This window comes from Rana temporaria, chromosome 4 (assembly GCF_905171775.1).
Source record: "Rana temporaria chromosome 4, aRanTem1.1, whole genome shotgun sequence".
Classification (NCBI taxonomy): Eukaryota; Metazoa; Chordata; class Amphibia; order Anura; family Ranidae; genus Rana; species Rana temporaria.
In genome coordinates, this window is record NC_053492.1 from 446,828,589 (window position 1) to 446,850,922 (window position 22,334).

A 22,334-nucleotide genomic window follows, 5' to 3' on the forward strand; every position below is an offset into this window, starting at 1 on the left:
ACGCTCGAGTGTTTACGGCGCCTGCGCAGTCAGCTCTCTACGGCAGGCGCAGGCGCCGTAAACACTCGAGTGTCACTTCGGGTATTTTCGGAAGGCGTGACGCGCTTTAGCAGCCCGTCAATCAAATCTGCTTGGCTTAGGAACGCCTATTCCCCGCAGGAATCCCCGCTCGGAGCCGGACAACAACGCTGATAAAACGATAAGTAAAAAAAAAAAAAAAAAACAGCATACTGCAGATGTCAGCAGTATGCTGGATCTAATGGCAGAAAGTTGATTTTTGGGTGAACCTCCGCTTTAATGCAATCTATGCATTAAGGTGAAAAAACATTGCATAACGCCGCCCCCCTCCAAGCCCCCATTATACTTACCTGACCTCTCGAAAGTCCCGCGCAGTCCTGAGATCCTCTTTGCCGCTCAGCCTGGCCACTGATTGGCTAGAGCGGACGTGATTGAGAGCAGCGCAGCCATTGGCTGGCGCTGCTGTCAATCACATCCAGTGACGCGGGGCCAAGTGGCCATGGAGCGCGCCCGCAATTAGTGACCACCATGCGAGCTCTCGCATGACTGGGGTTACCAATTGCGGGGAGGACCGAGACAGCCGCCGAGGGACCCCAGAAGACGTTGATCGGGGCCGCTCTCTGCAAAACGAACTGCACAGTGGAGGGAAGTATAACATGTTTGTTATTTTAACCACTTAAAGGACCACCTCCTGCACATTTACGTCGGCAGAATGGCACGGCTGGGCACATGCACGTACAGGTACGTCCTGTGCCAGTACCCAGCCGAAGCTCCGTGACCGGGACCCGATCGCCGCTGGAGTCCCGCGAACGGTCCCCGGAGCTGAAGAACGGGGAGAGCTGTGTGTAAACACGGCTTCCCCATTCTTCACTGTGGCACCGTCATCGATCGTGTGTTCCCTTTTATAGGGATCCACAATCGATGACGTCACACCTACAGCCACACCCCCCTACAGTTGTTAACACACACTAGGTGAAACATAACCCCTTCAGTGCCCCCTGTGGTTAACTCCCAAACTGCAACTGTAATTTCAAAATAAACAATGCATTTCAAATGCATTTTTTGCTGTGAAAATGACAATGGTCCCAAAAATTTGTCAAAATTGTCCGCCATAATGTCGCAGTCACGAAAAAAAAAATCGCTGATCGCCGCCATTAGTAGTAAAAAAAAAAAAAAATATTTACCAAAAATAGGTAGAAGAATACGTATCGGCCTAAACTGAGGAAAACATTTTTTTTTATATATTTTTGGGGGATATTTATTATAGCAAAAAGTAAAAAAATAGATTTTTTTCAAAATTGTCGCTCTATTTTTGTTTATAGCACAAAACATAAAAACCGCAGAGGTGATCAAATACCACCAAAAAGAAAGCTCTATTTGTGGGGAAAAAAGGACGCTAATTTTGTTTGGGAGCCACGTCGCACGACCGCGCAATTGTCAGTTAAAGCGACGCAGTGCCGAATCGCAAAAAGGGGCCTGGTCCTTTACCTGCATTTTGGTCCGGGGGTTAAGTGGTTAAAGTGAAACTTTTTTTTTTTTTTTACCTTAAAAAGGATAAGTTCAGCTTTTGTAACATGTTATAGATGCAACCGGCTCCTGCTCTCCGATCCCCTGTCCTGACAGCTAGCGGGGGATCATTTTATTTTTGGACTTTACTGACCATATTGACATTTTTTTTCACAGCCCGTTTTTTCATTCATGTCTTATTGATTTTGGTTTCAACCTATCTAGGACTTATTCCTACTTAGAATTACATTTTCATTTTTTTTTTTTAAAGTGTATTTTGTGCGTGTACTTGAGAGAGGAGCCGGACTGCAGGAGTTGGGAGTAGGCAGGCCTCCCCCAGAGGCAATCTGCCACCTTTCTCCATGCCCCGGGTGGCAATGGTGGGTGTGTTAGGGGGTCCTCCCACACAGCCCGCCCTACCTGCTCCGCTTTGAAGCCCAACGGGGCAGAGGGACTCCCTATAAGGGAGTGAGAGGATCTAGCCCGCTCAACCAGCCCCGTTAGTCCTTCGCCTCTCTTTTTAGAGACCGCGTGGTCAAAGTGCGTGATGTTAACCCAATTTCGAGTGTGTGTAAGTGTGGTGGTTTTTGTGGGAGGGGGGTGGGCGTACTAAGCGCAGGCTTACCTCGCATAGCACACCCACCGGGAGCCGGAATGAGACCACCAAACTCAATTCACATGTAGCTGAGACCGAAAATTACATTTTCATTTGACTTATGATTATTTTATTGAGAGGGAACTTTTTTAGGGGGGTTAGCGCAGCTACATTTTTTGACATTTGAGTACATATTTGTTTGCTTTATAAATCATTTGCTCAAACTTATTTGAAATACTATCAATTCTTGTGGATACAAAGAGTTACCGTTGTAATTGACTTACTGCTGCAAGTGCACCATCACCAGCGAGGAACAGAGGGTGGAAGTCGGCTTAGCCAGGCCCAGTATCACGAGGTGCTCGTGCAATCGGTTGACACCGTCAACGTCACCATTCATGGCCAAAGTGTTGAGGATTTGAACGAACAATCTACTGGCGTATTCGTCGACAGCCACGTCCCTCTCTTGCATCTCCTTTAGAATGTTAATAGCATCTGAAATGAAGCAACACAAAAGGGCCCTTAGGTAATTTCATGGAGTGAAAACAAACTGTTATTAAAACAGCATTTCAGGCCCAGCAGGAATGTAAATTCTGGTGTATAATGCCGATTTCAAGTTAATTACTACTTGCATTTCTAAACGAGACTACAATTATAAATCCACAATAGCATGGTTTTATCATTTCCATGCAACTGTGACTACAAATTACAGATAGGAGACCGTGTGCCCACTCTGCACCACGTAACCCTGTACTGTCTGCCCTATAGCTGCGCCATCCCAGTAAATGGATGCTTTTATCGCTCAACGCCAACATCTGCTAAATCACACCATTGTTTCTACAGCAGATGGCTTGTCAGGAGGCCAGATAATAAAGATGTGTTTACAGTGTATATACAGCCAGACTAATGGCCTGATACCGATAGGGTCTGTTTGCTGTGTCGATACTAATTAGACAAGCCGAGCCAATGAAAGCTTTCCAACAGACTGCGTGTTAAAACATTAGGCTCATTAAGCCTCATTAGGAAGGCAGAAATAAACATTTTGGTGTGTGGGATAAGTAAAGGGGATTTGCGTTGTGTTGTTTCTTAATTATCACACAGGCAAAATGTTTTGACCGTTTTACAAAGGGGATGCGAAGGGGGTGGAGCGCAACCCGAGCAAGCAGATTTTCTCCTCTCTTGTTTGTTCGCTGTGCCTTTGTTTCCATCAAAATGTCATTTCTTACAGTTCTATAGCTTCATCGTTAGTTCTTCGGGGGTTTTCCCCAAGTTAATTTGCAGCACTGCAGTCTAAATAATCACCACCCATATCTCTTCTGTACTGGGGAAAAAATATTTTAGTTATCACATGCAGCACCACCTTTAGGTCTTACCCAGTAATGCAATGAGCACTGATTACAGTATATGACACTCAAAGTACAGAATTATTATACACCAAAGGGTTCTATAAACACTAGCAGATTTCCAAAGCGATCTGGTTTGTTTTCACTATAAAATGCGGGTTGTAGGTTTCGATCACCAGAAATGGTTATACTGCCGTCAAAGCCCCGCCAAGCCCAGGGCGCTGCCCTCTCAAAGCCCCGACAACCCACCGGGGCGCTGCCGTCTCAAAGCCCCGACAACCCACCGGGGCGCTGCCGTCTCAAAGCCCCAACAACCCACCAGGGCGCTGCCGTCTCAAAGCCCCGACAACCCACCGGGGCACTGCCGTCTCAAAGCCCCGACAACACCGGGGCACTGCCGTCTCAAAGCCCCGACAACCCACCGGGGCACTGCCGTCTCAAAGCCCCGACAACCCACCGGGGCACTGCCGTCTCAAAGCCCCGACAACCCACCGGGGCACTGCCGTCTCAAAGCCCCGACAACCCACCGGGGCACTGCCGTCTCAAAGCCCCGACAACCCACCGGGGGACTGCCATCCCAGCCCCAACCAACCCACCGGGGTACTGCACTGCTATCTCTTCTGTACTGGGGAAAAACTATTTTAGTTTTCACATGCAGCACCACCTTTAGGTCTTACCCAGTAATGCAAAGGGCACGGATTACAGTATATGACACGCAACGTACAGAATTATTATACACCAAAAGTCCTATAAACACTAGCAGATTTCCAAAGCGATCTGGTTTGTTTTCACTATAAATGCGGGTTGTAGGTTCTTTTTTTATTATCAAATTTTTTTTATTAGTTTTTCAACATTTCCATTTAACAATATATTACATTATATCACGCCCTTATACAATAAACATCCTTATCTGTATCCCATATCCCCCCCGGGGAAAAAAAGAAGCAGAATAAAAAAAAAAAATTAAGAAAATAAAAAGGGGAGAAAAATTATCCCCCCCCCACCCTCACTTATTCCCTGCGGCTCTCTTCCCCCCCCCGCCAAGGGTTCTAATCACGAGAAATGGTTATACTGGCGTCAAAGCCTCATCAACCCCCGGGGGGGCACTGCCGTCAAAGCCCCGCCAACCCCGGGGGCACTGCCATTCCAAGCCCCAACCGACCCCAGGGGCACTATAGTCCCAGCCCCAACCAACGCACCAGGGCACTGCTGTCTAGGCTTTACCACGAACTGCTGTATTACTCTCTCCCTCACACAGGGAACTTTTGTCTAAGCTGCATCCCTACTTGTCCACCTGAACTCTGGGAACTTACGTCCAACTCCCCCCACCCGAGGCATGATTGTGGTGGTAAACTGAAGAACATTACTATTCAGTGCTGATCCTCAGAGTAAATTTAGGAATCCAGCTTTCCCGTACACTGTATCACAGAATTACTGTAAGCACCCATTGGCCCCACTGTTTCAGCTATCCCAAGGATTTATCCCCATGTGTAAAATGGAACAGAGTTAAGATTTTCTATGTTATAGTAAAATTTATAAAAATGTTAAAAGTGCCTAAGTAGACCCCTCTACAGTGCACATTTTGACTAAAAATCTATATTTTTTAAATAGCAGTTTACTTCTGGAGATGAGAGGATGCCTAGGCACCAATGTCCCCACTGCCTTATAGATGCACACCCTCTTATAACTCAGGATGTAGCTGTGTTCAGAATTAAGCAATCACATTCAAATTCATGTTAAAAAAAGAAGTCAGTACACACCGGCCATCATTTAAAGCACCTCGGATTAACCCCAAATAAAGTTAAACTGTTCTAGTAGGTCTTTCCTGACAATTTCTTAGTCGCGTCATACAGCAAAAGCTACAAAGTATCAGCCAGGAGAAGGAATTCCAAGGCATTAGATATACCATGGAACACAGTGAACACAGTCATCATCAAGTGGAGAAAATATGGCACATAAGAGACATTATTAAGTTAGCAGCTACAGTTTATAAAGCTGCTGACTTTTAATAAACAAAAAAAACGACCGTAGCTCCACTTTAAAGAGGAAGCAAATCCTGATGGGTGTTACTTCCTCTATGTTTCCCTGCAAAGGTAAAGCATAATAGACTATCGCACAGTAGCCCATTATGTGACACTTACCTGCAGGAGAAGCCTGCAATGTCCCAGTCTTCCTCGCTGGCAGCAAGCATCCATTCTTCACCCCTCTTCTTCCGGTGGCTGCGAACCCTGGCTCTGTGACTGCCCTTTCAAGACGGCGCATGCGCCGTTGAAGCTGTCGCTCGGGGAAATTGCAAATATCTCCGAGACTGTGTAGGTCTCTGAGATATTGCAAGCACCTACAGGTAAGCCTTAATCTAGGCTTACCTGTAGGTGCAAGTTGTCCCTGAGGCTTTACTTCCTCTTTAATAAACTACCACAGTGCTCAACAGCGCCATGATAGTTCATTGAGAACAGCCGCAAATGCGGTTAGTTTTCCCATTCACAGAACACTGTAAATGGATGGCGCCCCACATTAGACACATTTTTGCAGATTGGAGAAAATCCCCGGTACCTGTCAGAACAGTGGATCAGGGAGGGGGGCGGTACATCGGTAATATGTTACACCCTGAATATGGGTGCAACATGTTACAAAAGGTGAAAAGGTGTACAAATACAGTGGCAAGGCGGCTCTCCTGTGCAAGATCATGTACCTAGTATGTAATCCTGCACTCCTGGGTCTGGGGTGCGCAATTGCGCCACCGTCGACCCCATTCCGCTGTGATAAGACACAGCAGGAGCTGATCTGTGGATACTGTGGACTTCATGTCCCCTGGTACCCGCCAACCGTTGGGCAGAGAGCCAGAATGGCGATCTGCCTATGTAAACAAGGCAGATCAATATTCTGTCAGCAGGTAAGGCATTAATCCTGTATTCCTGCAAAGCAGGGACATTAATCAATGCCTTCCCATAGTAAAAGCACCTCCCCCATAGTTAGAAAGCACTCCCTAGGGACACATTTAACCTTTGATCGCCCCTGATGTTAACCCCTTTCCTGCCAGGGTCATTAGTACAGTGACATTTTTTTTTAGCACTGATCGCTGTATTATCATCAGTGGCTCCCAAAAAGTGTCTGATTTGTCCGCCGCAATAACGCAGTCCTGCTGTAAGTCGCTCATTGCATTGCTAGTAAAAAAAATCCATAAATACAGTTGTGTTCATAAGTTTACATACCCTGGCAGAATTTATGATTTTGTGAATATTTTTCAGAGAATATGAATAACACCACAAAAAAATTTCTTTCACTCGTGGTTATCACCATCAGGAAACCAACCCTGAAATGTCATGCAGCTCTCACTGCAGGGAAACCAGGCAGGAAAAGGCTGCAAAGAGGTTTCGGGAGATCAGCAGCATTTAGAAACAGGGATGTGAGCAAAATTTCCCCCCAAAAAAAGTTCACGATACACATGGGAAGAAGAAAAAGAAAAAGAAAAAGAAAAAGAAAAACAAGAAGAAGAAGAAGAAGAAGAAGAAGAAGAAGAAGAACAAGAAGAACAAGAAGAACAAGAAGAACAAGAAGAACAAGAAGAACAAGAAGAACAAGAAGAAGAAGAAAGGACTGCAATTTTATCAATGTGGAAAGAACACAACCAATGGGGTTAAAGTGGTTTAACATTGTTTTCAGTAACTTGCGAAGAAAACTACGGCTGGGAAAATAATTACGCTTTGCAAATAAGGCGTAGAAAATGTGGCGCTGCCCGTCCTGCACAGGGCTAGAGGCGAACATGTTACTTCTGCCTTATTTATATTCAATGCGCTGGCTCATTGGTTCTGCACATTTCTCTGCTCCGGTACATATTTTAAACAATAAAGGAAAGCTTAAAGCTAAATTTACTTCCAGCAGCCTGACCAAGCACATAATGTTTCCACTGCGGGCCATATTGCAGCAAAAGATGATGAGATGCGCGATGAGTGAGCGCGAGGCTCTCCGATGCTTCTCTGAAAATTGGAATTTCACTGCAAATCTTCACATATTTAAATAAGCTCAACCCTATGCAAAGCAAAAAGCGCGGCTTTATGGAAAACTGAGCAGACACCCCGCTGGCAACTTAATTCAAAATATTAATACAGACGCAAACAGAATCAGGGGGTGATGAACTGGCGTGTGGTCAAACGAATCAGAATAAACTCAAACATTTTGCAATAAGCCAATAGAGAAAAAAAAAACTCCAGCCATGTTAAATAATAATAATAAAAAAAAAAAAAAAAGTATCTGAAAGTCAGATTTTTTTTCAGGTTCAACTGTGCCAAGGCTTGGGGAATGAGAGTATAACTTAATTTAAAGGGTAACTATGGGCAAAAATAAAAAAATGACATGATATAGTCCCCTCCGTAACATTGTTTATTACTTGGTGATCCGGACAGTTTTTGCAATATGCCGCTGCGTTGTTTTAACTGACAATTGCACTGTCATGCGACGCTGAAATAAAAAATGTGTCCTTTTTCCCCCCCTACAAAAAAATAAATCTTTCTTTTGGTGGGATTTGATCACCTTGGCGGTTTATATTTTTAAAGACAGAATTTTAAATAAAAAAACAATATTTTTTTACTTTCTGCTATAAAACATTACCAATAAAAAAAAACTTTATGAAACAAAAAAAAAACATTACCAATAAAAAATAAATAATAATAAAATAAAAAAAAAAATGTCTATCAATTTAGGCCAACATATATTCTGCTACATTTTTTTTTTTTTTTTTACAAAAAATAAGCATATATTGGTTTGCGCAAAAGTTATAGCACCTACAAACTATGGGATAAATTTAGGGACTTTTTTTTAAAATAGAAGTGCGGTGATCAGTAATTTTTTGTGGACTCTGACACTATTAGGTAGATTCAGGTACAGGTGCGCAATTTTAAGACGGCGTAGCCTAGCGTGTTTACACTACGCCGCCTTAAGTAAGAGAGGCAAGTACATGATTCTCAAAGCACTTACCTCCTTACTTAGGGCGGCGTAGTGTAATCGCGGCGGGCGTAAGGGCGCCTAATTCAAATGGGTTGAGGGGGGCGTGTTTAATGGTAATGAGGCTTGACCTAGCGTTTTTGAAGTTTTTTGGGTACTGTGCATGAGCCGGGCGCCTACATTTCCCAGTGCGCATTGCGGCTAAGTAAGCTGTACTGGCCTATCGATTTCTACGTGGACGTAAACGACGTAAATCCCGATTCGCGGACGACTTACGCGGGAACGGCGGCCATACTTGACATTACTATTCCACTAGAGCCTAGCTCTAACTTTACGCGGCCTATCTCTTACGTAAACAGCGTAAAAGTACTGCGTCGGCCTGGCGTACGTTCGTGAATCGGCGTATCCCCTCATTTACATATTCTACGCCGACCGCAATGGAAGCGCCACCTAGCGGCCATCCAAAATATTGCAATCTAAGATAGGACGGCGCAAGCCGTCCTATCTTAAATAGGTTTAAGCGTATCTCTGTTTGAGCATACACTTAAACTTAGGTCAGCGTAGAAAAGCAAGGAGACTGGCAGGAACACCAGGTATTTTCACACAAAGGAAGCAATACAAAGAGAACGGGATACTTTCTCATACAAGTAAATGGTACAGCAGGAACATATCAGGAATATCAGGTGTTGGGGTAACAAACACTTTAACCACTAGCCGCCCAGCCACCGTTGTTATACGGCAGCAGGTCATCTCTCCTGCGCAAATTGCCATAGCTGTATGGCAGCTCAGGCAAGCGCGTGCCTCTGTCCTCACGCTTTACATGCGTGCCCGCAGGTTGGGCGACCTGCGATCGCCTAGTACAGAGGCAAATCCTTCCGGGGCAAATCCTTCCGGGGCTGAAGTGGTTAAGGATTTAGCAAGCGAGCAGCCAGGTGCTGGAGATGGAAGGCAGGGAAATGACATCCGTTAAGCAAAGACCCCCTCCCCCCCTCCGTTGTCTACTGAATGAGACCAAATGCTAACCAAACTCCCTTTATACTGCAGATTATTCCCACCTTTAACTAAACTTACAAGAGAGCAGTAAACGAAGTTAAGAAAGCTTTAATAAAAGACGAGGGAGGGAGAGGGGGGAGGGGGGCATCTCCCTATCGCTGTAGGAGCTCTGCTGGTTCCTTTCCACAGAGGTTAACGTTTTAGGTTTACGCTCAGCCATCAAACCTCCTTAAGCACAAACAAAGCCATTAGTGTGGGCACATACGCAATTTGTGCCATAAGTCATGATCTTCAAACTCAATCCAAAAACAGCAATGCTAATAAAAAAAAAAAGAAAGAAAAAAAACAACCCCCGCCACAGAAATGCAAAATGCACTGAGCTGTGCAAATGTAAATGACAAGCCTGCCAAGCCATTAAAACTAATGGCCTGCACCGTCCATGAGGCTTTGGGTGAATTCACATGCAAATTTATATGCAAAATGTCCAGGCACTTTCCAGGGCATGATATACCATTAATAACAAGTCCCTTTTTTTTTTCACTGCGGAGAGATATTTTTTACTGAATGAGAATAATGCATGTCGAAGGGACGGAACCTACCTTCAATATGACCATTCAGCGCCAGCACGTTCAGAAGACGCATGTACTTGGTTGTTGTAGGTAAATCGGTGAAACCCCTGCGGTGCCTGGGGGAGAAAAACAAACACATTAAACTGTGAAATACACTCACCGGCCATTTTATTAGGTACACCTATTCATTTGCTTGGCAACACAAATTGCTAATCAGCCAATCACGTGGCAGCAACTCAATGGCCCAGATTCAGTAAGCAATTGCGCCTGCGTAACCGTAGGTAGCCGTAGCCTGCGTAACCGTAGGTTACTCAGCGCAATTGCCGACTTGCGCCGGCGTAACGAGTTCTCCTGATTCAGAGAACTCGTTACGCCGACTGCAGCCTAAAATCTGCGTAGCATAAGGCTCTTATGCCACGCAGATTTTAGGCTGCATTCTTGCGTTGACCGCTAGGGGGCGCTCCCATTGTGGTCAGCGTATAGTATGCAAATTGCATACTTACGCCGATTCACAATGTTGCGCGGGCCCTGCGTACGCAAGGTACGGAGTTTCCGTACGGCATCTTTAGCGTAAGGCTGCCCCTTCTAATAGTAGGGGCAGCCAATGCTAAAGTTTAGCCGCCGTTCCCGCGACGTGAAATTTGAATTTCACGTCGTTTGCGTAAGTGATTCGTGAATGGCGCTGGACGCCATTCACGTTCACTTTGAAGCAAATGACGTTCTTGCGACGTCATTTGCCGCAATGCACGTCGGGAAAGTTTCCCGACGGAGCATGCGCTCTACGCTCGGCGCGGGAGCGCGCCTAATTTAAATGATTCCTGCCCCCGGCGGGATCATTTACATTGCGCGCGCTTACGCCGGCAATTCTGCCGGCGCGCCCTCGCAATTTACGGAGCTACTGCTCCGTGAATCGAGGGCAGCGCAAAATATTTGCGTGGGCGCAGGGCAAAATCGTTGCCCTGCGCCTCCGCAAATATAGCGCAGATCTCTTTGAATCTGGGCAAATGCATTTAGGCATCTAGATGTGGTTAAGATGACTTGCTGAAGTTCAAACAGAGCATCAGAATTGGGAAGAAAGGGGATTTAAGTGACTTTGAGCCCAGGTTCACACTGGGTACGATTTGGTAAGATTTGAGATGCGATTTCACATGTCAAATCGCATCTCAAATCGGCGGCATTTGCTGGCAATTGTCGGTAATGGCACTGTCCTAATCGGTGCGACGCCGCATCTGCGGCGCTGCACCGATTTCAAAAAGTAGTTCCTGTACTACTTTTTGCGATTTCAGGCCGCGATTTACATTGAACCCTGCACAGATGTCTCTTAAATCGCGGCAGAAAACGCGGCAAAATCGCAGCGGTAAAATCGTGGTTTTACCGCGATTTTGAATTCGCAGCAGTGTGAACCTAGCCTCAACGTGGCGTGGTTGTTGGTGCCAGACGGACTGGTCTGAGTATTTCACAAACTGCTGATCTACTAGGATTTTCACACACAGCCATCTCTCGGGTTTACAGAAACTGGTCCAAAAAAGAGAAAATATCCAGTGAGCGGAAGAAAATGCCTCGTTGATGTCAGAGGAGAATTGGCAGACTGGATCCAGATGATAGAAAGGCAACAGTAACTCAAATAACCACTCATTACATCCAATGAGCTAGATTCAGTAAGAAGTTACGTCGGCGTATCTGTTGATACGCCGCGTAACTTCTATGATGCGCCGGCGTATCTTTTTTCTGTATTCAGAAAGCAAGATACGCCGAAATTTTGCCAAGATACGACCGACATAAGTCTCTTACGCCGTCGTATCTTAGGGTGCATATTTACGCTGGCCGCTAGGTGGCGCTTCCGTTGATTTCGGCGTAGAATATGCAAATGAGCAAGATACGCCGATTCAGAAACGTACGTGCACCCGGCGGATTTTTTTACGTCGTTTACGCAAGGCTTTTTCTGGCGCAAGGTTACGCCTGCTATATGAGGCGTATCCAATGTTAAGTATGGACGTCAGGACAGCGTCGAATTTTGCGTCGTTTGCGTAAGTCGTTCGCGAATAGGGCTTTGCGTAAATTACGCTAACGTCGAAAGCATTGACTATTTGCAACGTGATTAGGAGCATGCGCACTGGGATACGTTCACGGACGGCGCATGCGCCGTTCAGTAGAGACGTCATTTACGTGGGGTCATGTTTTATTTACATAAAACACGCCCACCTATTCACAATTTGAATTTGGCGCGCTTACGCCGGCAGATTTACGCTACGCCGCCGCAACTTAGGGCGCAGGTTCTTTGTGAATCCAGCCCCTGCCTCACTGAGTTACAGCGGCGTAGCGTATCCAAGATACGCTACGCCCGCACAAAGTTAGGGCGGGCTATCTGAATCTAGCCCAATGTATGCAGAATACCATCTCTGAACGCACAACACATCGAGCCTAGAAGCAGATGGGCTACAGCAACAGAAGACCACACCGGGTGCCACTCAGAGCAGGAAACTCAGGCTACAATTCACACAGGCTCACCAAAATTGGAAAAACGTTGCCTGGTCAGAGGAGTCTCAATTTCAGCTGAGACATTCAGATGGTACGGTCAGAATTTGGCCTAAACAACATGAAAGCATGGATCCATCCTTCCCGGGAGATTCACATCATGGATCCATCCTGCCTTACATCAATGGTTCAGGCTGGTGATGTAATGGTGGGGGAAATATTTTCTTGGCACACTTTGGGCCCCTTACTACCAATTGAGCATCGTTTAAATGCCACGGCCTACCTGAGTATTGTTGCTGACCATGTTAGGACCACAGTGTCATCTTCTGATGGCTCCTTCGTATATTCTATTTCTTTTAAAGCCCAACTCTGGGAAATTTTAAACAACCCCCTTAGCAGTGGTGCCGTGTCCATTGTTTGGATGAGAACAATAGCACATTAGTTAAAAAGGATTTCCACCCAAAAGTAAAACTTCCGCTTATTTGTTTCCTCAGGTATTCTGTCCCCACTTCCGAGTGTCCGTCCCACAGGCCATGACATCAGCGCGGGGCTCCCTCCTCCTCCCCCTGTCGCTGGGCCAGTAGGAGAAAGGAGCGGGGCCTCACACATGCGCAGTAGGGGTTCGCGACGTGAAGCCATAAGGCTATATTGCCGGGTTCCCTTACCCCTCAATGGTGTCGGCAGCACCCGACAGCTGCGGTGCGGACATTGCTGGACTCCAGGACAGGCAAGTGTCCCATTACTTAACTGATCCTCAGCTCCATCGCCAGACAGCACTCCCCCATGCTCTGGTGGTAGACCATCCCTTTGCTTCATCGCTGCAGGGCTATGGATTGTGCATTGGTCTTGATGACATCAGGACCTTAGACCACTGGAGCATGGGGAAGATGATAATGTAGGGTCCAGTCTAGCAGTGCAGAGGATCAGAAAAGTTGACCTTCGTTTCTATGTCCCCTAAACCTAAAAGAGCAATTAAGCCCATTTAACGGCTTTAGGACCGCCCCACATACATATACTGTGACAGGGTGGCCCTTAAGCGCAAAATCACGCACTTGAAAGTGATTTTCCTCTACAGGTCGGGGGAGAGCCTATCTGTGTCGGGGGAGAGCCTATCTGTGTCGGGGGGAGAGCCTATCTGTGTCGGGGGGAGAGCCTATCTGTGTCGGGGGGAGAGCCTATCTGTGTCGGGGGGAGAGCCTATCTGTGTCGGGGGGAGAGCCTATCTGTGTCGGGGGGAGAGCCTATCTGTGTCGGGGGGAGAGCCTATCTGTGTCGGGGGGAGAGCCTATCTGTGTCGGGGGGAGAGCCTATCTGTGTCGGGGGGAGAGCCTATCTGTGTCGGGGGGAGAGCCTATCTGTGTCGGGGGGAGAGCCTATCTGTGTCGGGGGGAGAGCCTATCTGTGTCGGGGGGAGAGCCTATCTGTGTCGGGGGGAGAGCCTATCTGTGTCGGGGGGAGAGCCTATCTGTGTCGGGGGGAGAGCCTATCTGTGTCGGGGGGAGAGCCTATCTGTGTCGGGGGGAGAGCCTATCTGTGTCGGGGGGAGAGCCTATCTGTGTCGGGGGGAGAGCCTATCTGTGTCGGGGGGAGAGCCTATCTGTGTCGGGGGGAGAGCCTATCTGTGTCGGGGGGAGAGCCTATCTGTGTCGGGGGGAGAGCCTATCTGTGTCGGGGGGAGAGCCTATCTGTGTCGGGGGGAGAGCCTATCTGTGTCGGGGGGAGAGCCTATCTGTGTCGGGGGGAGAGCCTATCTGTGTCGGGGGGAGCCCATCTGTGTCGGGGGGAGCCCATCTGTGTCGGGGGGAGCCCATCTGTGTCGGGGGGAGCCCATCTGTGTCGGGGGGAGCCCATCTGTGTTGTTCCTTCAGAGGTCTGTGCCTTAAACCATGACTCCCCTGCGCATGCCCAGGATTAAGGTCACCGGGGCTTGGCCAGTCAGAAGGTAGGAGCTCCCAAACCCAGAAGGAAGATCGGGAGAAGATGGAAGCCCTGTCAGTGGTCACTGCGTGTCAGCCGTCCCCACCGGGAGAAGACTAGAAGAGAATCTGGCATGCTGGTTGTACCAAAGTTAATCATTTAACTTACCTGCCGGGATCTGTGCCGGGTTAGGCCAGCCTAAAAGATTTGGAATCCTTCTTCGGCAGCGGCGAGTTTAAACCCTTTTTCAAGCGCAAGCGGGGGGGGGGGGGTTAAAAGCGCTCTGCTAGCAGCCGAAAAGCGCAGCTAAATTGTCAGTCAAAGTGACCAGCACCTCAGTGCGAAAGTGGCCTAATGAAGCAGCAGACAGAAATGATACTTAGTGCTCTGGATTGAGACAAGAACACACTATAGAGAGGGATAGGCTTTGTTCATATTTCATGTCTGAGGTTTACAGCCACTTTAAGTCTATTAGCCAGTTTCTAAGAAATACAAGGTGAGCACAAAGCTTGGAAATAGAAGAAACAGACATGTTTCAGTTTCCCAGATCTTCCTCCCAGTGTAATGAAATCCTCTACAGCACAATCCAATACAAGGAAACGACCATCAATTACTTACACTTCCTCTTTTATTTTCAGTGCTTCTTTTGGATTGTTCTTTTTGCAGCACAAACCCAGAACTTTCATAAACATGGCAAAATTAAAATCACTGCCATGCTTTGATGTCAGCTCCAAAACTTTGTCCAACTCCTGCAACACAAAAAAAAAATAATAATCATAAGAACAACCCAAACTTATGCTGCTTGGTTAAACATGAACATTGCTTAAAGCGGAGTTCCGGCCACAATTTCACTTTTTAAATATAAATACCCCTGTAATACACAAGCTTAATGTATTCTAGTAAAGTTAGTCTGTAAACTAAGGTCCGTTTTGTTAGGTTGTTACAGCATTTAGACACTTTATAAAATAGAAATTGACTGGGGCCATTTTAAGTGTGGGCATCATGAAGCCAGACTGTATGACTTCCTGGATTTCAGCCTTGCAAATCTCGCACATGCTCAGTGCTGCACAAGCAGTGTAAGATCAGGTTTCAGCACCTGTGCTGTCCAAGTCACATGATTCTTTGAGACTGGGGAGTGCACAGACTTCTGGAAAGTTACACCCACTACATTCCCAGGAGTCTGTGCGGTGTAGGTTAGGAAGCATTAAGCACCTAGGTGCAGGAAGTGGGAAGATTAACTATTCTGCCTAGCAACAACACTTTGAAGGCATCTAAAAAAAAAAAAAAAAAATTTGTAAAGGACCAATGACATTTTTTTAAAACTACTGATGTAATGTTATATTTATGGGTGGAACTTCACTTTAAAGTGTTACTAAACAGTAAAATCAGCCTGTATATGCAGTAAAGCATGCTTGGAACCTAAAGGGCTTAAAGGGTTAGTAAACCCTAGTTAAAAAAAAAAAAATCATACCTCCACTGTGCAGTCTTGCACAGAGTGGCCCCGATCGTCCTCTTCTGGGGTCCCCCAGCAGCGCTGGTAGCTCTTCACCGCAACAGGTTCCACATTGGCTAAGCACTCTCCTTGGTAAACACCCATTCGGGCACGCTCCCGAAGCCTGCTTTTGCGTGTATTCACACAGAAGGTGGAACTTGGCCCCACCCCCGTTGCCCGCGTCATTGGATGTGATTGATAGCAGCGAAAGCCAATGGCTGCTCTGCTATCAATTTATCCAATCAAGACCAGAGACAACAAGCAGAGAGGAAGAGCGCGTCTCCGCCGAGGGAGCGAACAGGCTCAGGTGAGTAAAGCGAGGAGGCTGGACAGTGTCAGAAGTTTTTTCACTCTAATGCAATTAGGTGAAAAAACACAAGGGTTAACAACCCCTTCAATCCTCATTGTGTAAAAAGGCTGTTGATCACGTCTTCTCTGATCCTTCCCTCTTCCACTGTCACTAATACAACCTCCTAATAGAACACAGCCTTAGGAGGCACTCTGCACATGCTCAGTTTGGTGTGTAATGCTAGAAAGTGTTTTTTTTTTTTTCTTGGAAGGGTGCATGTGATCAGCACTGTCCAGACAGAGGGTCAGATATCCTGCAGCCTCATAGGACAGCCAGAGAAGAATGATGACCCTTCCTACAAGCTGTAACCTGACACTGATAGAAGTCACAAGACTGCTATATACTGCTGATGAGAAAATTTATTTAGCAGTTTATATTTACTAAAATGATTGAATTTCCATGCTCTATGTACCGTGGGAGACCAGATATACTGAATGCAGGGTCCTGAGTTTAGCAACACTTTAAAGCTTCACTCTGGGAATTAGGCAAAATTCCCTTGTCCCCCAACCCTGAAGCAGCCTCTGCCCACACACTCCACAAACCACACTGACGCATTTCGCTGGCCCATTGGGGCTTAGTCATAGAGAATGACTATGCCCCCCGATGGGTGGGGTAAAACGTGTCAGTGGGCGTGGTTTGTGGAACAATGTAGGCCGAGTCTGCTTCTTACATATACTAATGCAGATTGGGTCGTGAGAGCGGCTGCTTTTGCGCCTATGACACACAAAAAGCTGAGTGCTTGTTAAGTCTAGTGCAGAGATGAAGAGGCTTCTTTAAAGGGGTACTAAAGGTTTGATTTAAAAAATAAAATAAAATCATGACATACTTGCCTCTGCTCTGCAGATTGTTTTACACAGAGTGGCCCTGATCCTTATCTTCTGGGGTCCCTCTGTGGCTATCTTGGCTCCTCCCTGCATCAGCTAACCCCCCGGGAAGCTCTCTCCCAAGGGGGTTACCTTGCGGGCGCACTCCCGAGTCCTGTATTCTGCGCCTATAGCCGCCAACTACAGGACTCAGCCCCCCCCCCCCCCCCCCCCCCCCCGGCCCTCTAATCATTGGAGTTGACAGAGCCACTGGCTGCGCTGCCATCAATCTATCCATGGAAGAGCCAAGAAGCCAGAGCCAAGAAGCCAGCGCATTCTTGATGCAGGCTTTTCGAGGGCTCAGGTAAGTAAACGGGAGGGGGGGCTTGTAAGCATCGGATGTTATTTCACCTTAATGCATAGGATGCATTAAGGTGAAAAAACAGGAAGCTTTACAACCCCTTTATAGTGCGTTCAGGCACTGATCTCTTTTCTCCAAAGCACCAGTCTGTATGTGCTCCATTAGGGTCATCATGTACAATCTAAGATTATCAGCCCTGCGTTGTACATGGAGGAGGCTAGAGTGACTGCGTCAGAAGCACCTTAGGGAGAAGGCAGTGCAGGACTGGTCACATAGATCAAGGGAGCCCATCAGGGTAGAGAGTAGGAAGAGTATTACAACTGATTTAGGCACCACTAGACAACAAGCTGTTTACCCCATGCAGTGGGGCCAAATGTAGTCTAAAAACCTGTGTTTACCGGTGTCAGACTGTCAAATTTGCTATTCATTCTCATAGGAGCTACACAATAGGGCCTGAAAACAAGAGCACCTCAACATTGAGTGTCCCACAGGAAGGCCACACACATCTGGATCCTGGATTATTGAAGATTTGGCACTGCTGGTCAACACCATTTACAGAAATGTCCTCTTTCTCAGCATTGGTTATTTGTTATTTTGAGGTTTGGGATTAATGTTGGGAACTAAATTCAGCCTACATTGTGAGTCTATGCAAAAATATAGAGGAAAACTTGGACAGCCGCACTCCAAAAAACGTTCCTTCTATTAAAACTGGTCACAAAAAATACATGCCACAGCAAAAATTAGAACAGACGCTTTCACACCGTTACACAGCTATGATTAACCACTTAAGGACCGGACCAATATGCTGCTAAATGACCCATGGGGTTTTTACAATTCGGCACTGCGTCGCTTTAACAGACAATTGCGCAGTCGTGCGACGTGGCTCCCAAACAAAATTGGCGTCCTTTTTTCCCCACAAATAGAGCTTTCTTTTGGTGGTATTTGATCACCTCTGCGATTTTTATTTTTTGCGCTATAAACAAAAATAGAGCGACAATTTTGAAAAAAATTCAATATTTTTAACTTTTTGCTATAATAAATATCCCCCCAAAAACATATATAAAAAATTAATTTTTTTCCTCAGTTTAGGCCGATACGTATTCTTCTACCTATTTTTGGTAAAAAAAAAAAAAAAATCGCAATAAGCGTTATCGATTGGTTTGCGCAAAATTTATAGCGTTTACAAAATAGGGGATAGTTTTATTTTTTTATTTTTCTTTAGTACTAATGGCGGCGATCAGTGATTTTTTTCGTGACTGCGACATTATGGCAGACACTTCGGACAATTTTGAAACATTTTTGGGACCATTGTCATTTTCACAGCAAAAAATGCATTTAAATTGCATTGTTTATTGTGAAAATGACAGTTGCAGTTTGGGAGTTAACCACAGGGGGCGCTGAAGGAGTTAGGGTTCACCTAGTGTGTGTTTACAACTGTAGGGGGGTGTGGCTGTAGGTCTGACGTCATCGATCGAGTCTCCCTAATAAAAGGGATCACACGATCAATGCAGCCGTCACAGTGAAGCCGTGTTTACATACGGCTCTATGTAAGGGAGCGATCGCGACGGGGCGGCTATAAACGAATAGCCGCGCCGTCGTCCCGGATCGCTCCCCGCGGGAATCCGACCGCCGCATGTAGCGGGGGGGTCCCGATTGGACCCCCGACCCACGTCTAGGCAGGGACGTACAGGTACGCCAATGTGCCTGTACGTGCCATTCTGCCGACGTACATATACATGCGGCAGTCTGGAAGTGGTTAAGCACTGTGTAACGGTGTGAAACGCGTCAGCTTCTGTTCAATATTTGTTGTGGCATGTATTTTTTGTGACCAGGTTTAATAAAACCCCATTGCATTTCCACCACCCATGGTTTGGATTCAGTGAGAAGGCGCTTTGGTTCATCTGAGCGGTTACTCTTTCCTCTATTGTGAGTCTATGGTTGAGGAGTTACATGGCAGTAATAAAGCCCTGATTAGAAGTAAACTGCCAGGGGGTAGTAACCCTTCTCCATTCTACCCAAAAGAAAAAAGTATTGGCTGGACTGTAAAGGACAATGCACCTTTGTTGTAAAAATCAAACTGTAATGAGCCTAGGAAACCTGTTTATATAAATGCTATACCTTTTTCCACAAACAAAATAAGAGATTTTGCTATGCAGAGGACATGTCAGAGGGGCGGAGGAGCAGGGCGAGAGAGGTAATAGTATCGGTGCAATCCTAGTTTTCACCTCCGTGCTTGACTGTAGAGATGGTGTTCTTAGGGTCATAGTCAGCATTTTTCTTCCTCCAAACACGGCGATTCGAGGTAATGCCAAAGCTCTAAATTTTGGTCTCATCTGACCCACAGGACTTTCTCCCAAACCTCTCGCTGAATCATTTGGATGTTCATTGGCAAACTCCAAAAACTGAAGTTTTGCGTTACCAATGGTTTGTTTGGTGACTGGGGTCCCAACTGCCTTGAGATCATTAACAAGCTCCTCCTGTGTAGCTCTAAAACCCCTCTTTTCTCATGATCACCCTTACCCCACGAGGCAAAATCTTGCATTGAGCTCAAGACAGAGGGGGCGACTGATGGTCATTTTATATTTTTTCCATTTTGGAATAATCTCTCCGACAATTGTCTCCTTCTCAACAAGTTTCTTGCCGATGGCCTTGCAGCCCATTCCAGCCTTGTGCAGGTCTACAATCTTGTCCCAGACGTCCTTTGACAGCTCTTTGTTCTTGCCCATGATGGAGAGGTATGAATGGAGGAAAGATTCTGTGGACAGGTGTCTTATACACGAGTTTTTAGGATCACTTTCCTAAATTGACAAGACTAATCTGTGTACTATATGAGCACTAGGACCCCTTTCACACTGGGGCGCTTTTCAGGCATTTTAGCGCCTCTCAAGCCACCCCAGTGTGAAAGTCTGAGTGCTTTCACACTGGGACGGTGCGTTTGCAGGACGGGAAAAAAAAAAAGTCCTGCAAGCATACACCGCTCCTTTTTGGAGCGGTGTATAAGCCGCTCCCAAAACACCCTGCCCATTGAAATGAATGGGCAGCGCTGCAAAGCGATACGGCAGCGCTCCTAAACGGGTGCTTTTTAACTCTTTCTTCGGCCGCTAGCGGGGGTTTTAAGTGCCCCACTAGTGGCTGAAAAGTGCTGCTAAAACTACGGTAAAACGGCGCTAAAACTAGCTTTACCAATAACGCACCCCAGCATGAAAGTAACCATACTGTAGCCAGTGTCTGGAAGCCAAAATAATACTGGTTGGTAGGGGACCAAATACTTACTGTATTTATTGGCATATAACACTTACTTTTTTACCCTGAAAATAGAGGGTAAACTGTGCCTGCGTGTTATACACAGGGGGCTGTGGAAATTTTTTTTCCTAAAAACTTCCCTTAACTACTTGCCGACCTGCTGCCGTCATTTTACGGCGGCAGGTTGGCTCCCCTGCGCGAGAGCATGTAGCTCTACGTCGGCTCTCTCGCAGGATAATAGGGGCGCGCGCCGAGTCCCGTGCCCGGCGGGCGCGATCGCCGACAGGCACCCGCGATTACTCGTTACAGAGCGGGGACCGGGAGCGGTGTGTGTAAACACACAGCTCCCGGTCCTGTCAGGGGGGGAAATGCTTATCCTCTGTTCATACAATGTATGAACAGAAGATCAGTGTTTCCCCTAGTGAGGCCACCCCCCCCCCACAGTAAGAACACACCCAGGGACAAACTTAACCCCTTCCCCGCCCTAGTGTTTACTATAAAAATGCCACTGGCAGTGAAGGGGTTATCAATGCATTTTTATAGCACTGATCGCTATAAAAATGGCAATGGTCCCAAAAATGTGTCAAAAGTGTCCGAAGTGTCCGTCATAATGTTGCAGTACCGGAAAAAAAAAAAAAAAAAAAAAAAAAAAAAATCGCTGATCGCCGCCATTACTAGTAAAAAAAATAATAATAAAAATGACATAAAAATACCCCCTATTTTGTAAACGCTATAACTTTTGCACAAACCAAACGCTTATTGCGATTTTTTTTACGAAAAATATGTAGAAGAATACGTATCGGCCTAAACTGAGGAAAAAAAATTTTTGATATATTTTTGGGGGATATTTATTACAGCAAAAAGTAAAAAATATTATTTTTTTTCAAAATTGTCGCTCTATTTTTGTTTATAGCGCAAAAAAATTAAAAACGCAGAGGTGATCAAATACCACCAAAAGAAATCTCTATTTGTGAAGAAAAAAAGGACGCCAATTTTGTTTGGGAGCCACGTCGCACGACCGCGCAATTATCAGTTAAAGCGACGCAGTCCCGAATCGCAAAAAGTGCTCTGGTCTTTGGGCAGCAATATGGTCCGGGGGTTAAGTGGTTAAAGTTAGGGTGCGTGTTATACGCCGATAAATACGGTACTTTATTCACTGAACTGCAACTCAATTTAGAATATACATATTTATATTGTGTGTTTTTTTTCAAAATGTTTGATTGATATTCTGTCTCTATTATTTAAAATTATAAAAATGACAGTCCCTTTGTTTATTTGTAAATGGGAAAACTATCAAAATCTACAGGGAATCAAATAATAATTGTTCCCAATGTATAGAAGATGCTACATACAGTTTATACAATGCAGACAGCGGACGCAACAATTAGTAAAAAGGAAAAATTATTTGGCCCATGTTAGCCCAATTAAACTAAAGTGAAAGTAATCCTGGAGTTCAAATTTAAACTAAAGTTGAAACCGGTAGACAAGAAAAAAATAAATAAATAAAATAAACGTACACACATTTAAGCACACAGAACAACAAAATGCACTTAATGTACACCACAGGAACTGATAAATCTGTGATGAGATACGCCAAAAACACAATTACGGACTTCCGCTGGCGATAAGCATGCATGAAAAGGTTAGTTAAAATGCTTAAGGCACAAGAAAACAGACATTCCTATAAACACAGCCTGCCAAGGACTAAACCTTTAAATTATCTCAGGCTTCA

General features: G+C 45.9%; 1 protein-coding gene across 1 annotated transcript in view; it reads right to left on the bottom strand.

Annotated features, from left to right (window-relative positions):
- The window catches only part of LRPPRC (leucine rich pentatricopeptide repeat containing), a 253,528-nt gene that overhangs the window by 127,861 nt on the left and 103,333 nt on the right, over positions 1-22,334 (bottom strand). The window contains exons 21-23 of the mRNA XM_040351539.1: positions 14,973-15,103; positions 9,993-10,078; positions 2,404-2,611 (exon numbers count right to left, since the gene is read on the bottom strand). Coding sequence (XP_040207473.1) covers positions 2,404-2,611; positions 9,993-10,078; positions 14,973-15,103 — 425 coding nt within the window. The remainder of the gene's footprint in view (positions 1-2,403; positions 2,612-9,992; positions 10,079-14,972; positions 15,104-22,334) is intronic.